We start from the raw sequence: 5,000 nt of genomic DNA on the forward strand, positions 1-5,000 counted from the left end.
TGGGGGGTTGTACCCCAGGCATGGGCTGGCCTGGAGGGGGTGGCTGATTGGGCACTGGGTGGTTAGGCATGGGTGGGGGCATCTGCTGCTGTGGTGGCATGGGGCCTCCAGGTCCGGTGGTAGGAGGCATATTTGGGTAGGGCACAGGGCCTCCTGGGATGCCTGGAGGACCCATGATGGGCCCAAACTGGCCAGGTGCACCATACATCTGGCACAAAGAAGATAAGTGGCATTTTAAATCAAGGAAAAATACCAAGGACAATTTGTTTTCATTCCATATAATATTTTTTCCTAAAATACCAAAAAAGCTTGGGTACCTTCATAATGCATATTGCAAACAATATCAAATTTTTGTAGTACCTTTACACAGATTACAATGATGAAAAACGAGAAAGTGACACTTCCTGTGAAAAATCCCGTGATTTATAAATGATAGTTCTTACCTGTTGAGGTGGCATGCCAGGAGTGGGGGATGGAGCATATCCTGGCATTTTGGGCATTTGATAATATCCACCCATAGTTGGTGGCATTTCGCGCATCAGCTGAAAGTAAACAAGAAAATCAAATCATACTTCTTGTCAATATTTTCAACAAATGACATACATGAATGGTAAAACACTCTACTATGTTGATACTATGGTAGAAAAGCCCACAAAGAACAAAACTGGATTTATTGATAATGTGACAACAGTTTCAAAATCCTCCTGGATTCCATCTTCAGGTCAGATGATGGAATCCAGGTGGATTTGGAAATTGTTGTCTCATTATCAATAAATCCAGTTTGTGGATTGTGGGTTTTTCTACCAAATGATATACGTGTTCTTTTCTGATTATCTATTTATGCAACAAAATTAGGTGTGTGTGTGTGTGTGTGTGTGTGTGTGTGTGTGTGTGTGTGTGTGTGTGTGTGTGTGTGTGTGTGTGTGTGTGTGTGTGTGTGTGTGTGTGTTGTATAGTGTAGTGTGTGTATAGTGTAGTGTGTGTATAGTGTAGTGTGTGTATAGTGTAGTGTGTGTATAGTGTAGGGTGTGTATAGTGTAGGGTGTGTATAGTGTAGTGTGTATAGTATAGTGTGTGTGTGTGTGTGTATAGTGTGTGTGTGTGTGTGTATAGTGTGTGTGTGATAGTGTGTGTGTGTGTGTGTGTGTGTGTGTGTGTGTGTGTGTGTGTGTGTGTGTGTGTGTGTGTGTGTGTGTGTGTGTGTGTGTGTGTGTGTGTGTGTGTGTGTGTGTAACCCAGCTTTGTATATGTTACTGAAATATGTATGCCAATGTTATTCTATTTATATGTTGTTATATTCTACATGACTTGTATAATCTTATGTATTGTCACATGCCTATATTCCCACACACACGCATACATATAAGTATGTCCATTGCTTTACCTGTTTATTCGTCTCCCGTTGCCACACTAGACATTCCAAAGTTGTGTTGTGTATCCCCTTCCACAAGAGCTATGCATTGTTATAACACTACCTTTCATCACCAATGATTACCGTATGTTAAGCACGTGATCTATGCCCATCTTTAGACCACTGTAGGAGATGACAAGCAGACTCCCTGCGGGGAGCCGAGGAGCAACACCTCGTTCCTCGGCGCAGCCGTACTCCATCATTACTATACAAATAAAGGAGTCAAGACATCTTGGTCGTCTACCTTACACCCTAAGCTCGCCACCTACCATACTCTTGTAGGGCCCATCATTCCGGCTCTTACAGTGTGTGTGTGTGTGTGTGTGTGTGTGTGTGTGTGTGTGTGTGTGTGTGTGTGTGTGTGTGTGTGTGTGTGTGTGTGTGTAGCATGTGTGTGTGTAGCACGTGCAAGTAGTGTCTGGGTGCAATTTGGAGTAGGGATGGATGCAGGTGTGGGGAGGGGCATGTAGTTATGGATTTGGTGTGCATATGGGTGTGTGTATGTATAGACATGTGTGTAGGTGTGAATAAGAATGTTTGTGTATATCTCCATGTGAGAAATGGAACTTCTATAACCTGTATAAAATAAGAAACCATCAATAGCCAGAAACATAAATAAAACTAATACAAAAAAGAAGCCCTTACCGAGTGATAAAGACTTAGGGCATCCACCAAGTCCGTGCTGATGCGCGCTAACTGAGCATGTTTGCGATCAATCTGCTCTAGCTCTGCATCTATGGTTGGTGCCATGGCATTCACTTGCTCTGTATAAAATATATGTTTAAGATGCATGCAACAGTCAGACAAGATTATATATCAATTTATTTGCTTTAACAATATCTTCTAAACTACGAATATTTTCTTTAAAACATTGAGCAACAGAAATGAACACTTTTTGGAAAACGAGGAAAGAGAAAGAAAAAAAATAGATTAGATTTGACTGCCACTTACTGTTTTGTTTAATATGTACAGCAGGTTTTTAAAAAAATTATAATCACATCATTGATATACATAACTATATTTCTGTTGATATAAAAAATATATTGACTTTTCACTTCAAGACATTAATCAAAGGAGATACCATTATTTTTTCCTGCTCATCTTTGGGGTAAATGAAATCATGGGCACCAACACACTTTGACTTTAGATATGTTATTAAAATTGAAAGGAAACCAGTGCTCCTCCAGCATTTGCCAATACAAGATGCAGCACCAGATTCCTGTTACTTTTATAAACTTATGATATGGCAAATTTTGGTTCCTAAATGTTTAGTGCTTACTGCCTGTGGGTCAATGGAAAGAAGTCCCTGAAACATAAATAAAACAGTGGGAAAACTTTAACCTTTTTACATGTTCCAAAGTTCCAAAAAGAAGAGAAAAAAAATATTAATTAATAAAATAAAGGAACACACACACACACACACACACACACACACACACACACACACACACACACACACACACACACACACACACACACACACACACACACACACACACACACACACACACACACACACACACACACACACACACACACACACACACACTAAAAGAACAAATGTATACATTAGCTTTTCAGTCCCTTTCTCTTTCTTGCCATCTTTCTCCCTCCCCCTCAAATTTTACTTTCAAATGACACTCCCTCCTTCTCAATCTCCCTCTGTTCCTCCCTCCTTACTCTGCCTTTCCCCTTCATCCTCTCCCCCTCCTTCCACATGCCACTTTTCACCCACCTTCCAAGAATGCAAGTTCCGGTGGATCTGACCGCTCTCCCGTTGGATCTGCCTCATGTAACACGTGTAGCAGCTGGTCAATCTTTTCTTCATCTATTTCCCCAGTTGCCTCCACATGGTCCACAGCTGCCTCACTTCCAGCACCTTCCACTTCCGTAACCTCAACACACTCAGAGAAGGACACTCGTTTATCCGTCCCTGAAAAGTCATACAGATATAGATATACATAAACTACAAAATGACACCATTTCAAAATCAAAAGTGATTTCAAGATATTTGTTGCCCATTCAGGTACTACCAAAAAACAATATAAAGTAATCTAAAAACACCATAATATCACTTTGCTCTACATTTCTTCCCTTCTGTGGAAAGCAGTACTTACTATGCTGTTCTTGCTCTGCATTGAGGTCAAGGGTGACAAAGTTGGCTGGGAAGAGGCCTTCTCCTCTGTGGTTGCTTCCCTTCCACCAATTGGGGTCACTGTTGTCCAGAACCAACACTGGTGTAGAATGACAAACATGAGTTAGTATGTAGAACATATCAGCTGCCATTATGCCATCTATATGGCATACTGATGCAAAGCATTTACCATCACAAAGTGAAAGAGATGGTTACTTTTCTTACCATGTTAAATAAAATTGTGTTCTTGCAAGTAAAATAGTCTTTGCAAGTAAAAATTTTCATCTTCCTATTTATAAAGACTATTAATCCAATAAAATAAGGCATAAACATGATTTGGTGTCAATGATCTCTTATTTTTTCATAATATGGAATTATAATGCAAAGTCTCTTTGCAAAAACGTATATTCCACATGACAAATGCAGTATCAGAATAATTTACAGATCTTTTCTATGAATGCTTGAATGCAAATACAATTTCATATTACATTAAAAGTATACACCATATGGAATCTAAAAAAGTAAATAAAATCTGTTAAAGAACTGTATAAAACAATCAGTTTTATACAACTCAAAAAAGGAGAAAAACAGAAACCCTCTTCACCTATTTCTCCTGCTTTGAAAGTCAATTCATTATCCTCGGCAGCTTCAAAGTCATACAGCGCTCTTGCTTTCTGGGCTTCCTTGCCCGGTGAGGAACTACTGGTGGCACTAGGAATGGTATCGGATGTGAGGGCAGCTGCAGCTGATGAGTAGAGACTAGTAGAGGTTGAACGAGCAGATGATGAGGAAGCAGAGCTGTTGCCGCCCTCTTGTAGGGAGAGCTGGATGGCCCTTGCAATGTCATCTTCTTCCTGCTTGCTGTTGACAACATTGGGGTCCATCGAGTACTTCTGTAAGGTCTTCTTAGGCTGAAAGTTCCAAAAGCATGTTTTTTTTGTTTTTTTTTAACAGTGGATTTTTCCCCCCACGAAATCATAGTAAGTTATTTACTTAAAACTAATACAACAGAGAAAAGCCAATGATGATATGTTCACAAATACACATTAACGTAAAATAAATATTACAAAGTTTTTAGTCTATCTTCTCTTGATTTTACATCAGTCTACTTCCTTACATGAAAAACTGATGATACTCTTTCAGTTCAATTGACAGAGTAAGAAAATACATGGGGAAGCTAGTACTATATGAATACCATTATAAAATTAGACAGCAAAGGTCAACTTAAAAATTTCATTTTCTATCATCTGATAATCTAATAATCTGCATCTGAGCATAACTTATGCAGGGGGGAGGGGGGAGGGGGAGGGGGAGGGAGGGAGGGAGGGAGGGAGGGAGGGAGGGAGGGAGGGAGGGAGAGAGGGGGGAGAGGGAGAGAGAGAGAGAGAGAGAGAGAGAGAGAGAGAGAGAGAGAGAGAGAGAGAGAGAGAGAGAGAGAGAGGAGAGAAAAAAATA

At 40.1% G+C, this 5,000-nt stretch overlaps 1 protein-coding gene across 1 annotated transcript in view; it reads right to left on the reverse strand.

Moving 5' to 3' along the window:
• Positions 1-5,000, reverse strand: part of LOC119568221 (signal transducing adapter molecule 1-like) — a 17,633-nt gene that overhangs the window by 4,178 nt on the left and 8,455 nt on the right. The window contains exons 5-10 of the mRNA XM_037916655.1: positions 4,150-4,456; positions 3,529-3,645; positions 3,147-3,344; positions 2,057-2,175; positions 444-542; positions 1-208 (exon numbers count right to left, since the gene is read on the reverse strand). The exon at positions 1-208 is cut by the window's left edge and continues 52 nt beyond it. Coding sequence (XP_037772583.1) covers positions 1-208; positions 444-542; positions 2,057-2,175; positions 3,147-3,344; positions 3,529-3,645; positions 4,150-4,456 — 1,048 coding nt within the window. The remainder of the gene's footprint in view (positions 209-443; positions 543-2,056; positions 2,176-3,146; positions 3,345-3,528; positions 3,646-4,149; positions 4,457-5,000) is intronic.

Source organism: Penaeus monodon, chromosome 43, assembly GCF_015228065.2.
Source record: "Penaeus monodon isolate SGIC_2016 chromosome 43, NSTDA_Pmon_1, whole genome shotgun sequence".
Classification (NCBI taxonomy): domain Eukaryota; kingdom Metazoa; phylum Arthropoda; class Malacostraca; order Decapoda; family Penaeidae; genus Penaeus; species Penaeus monodon.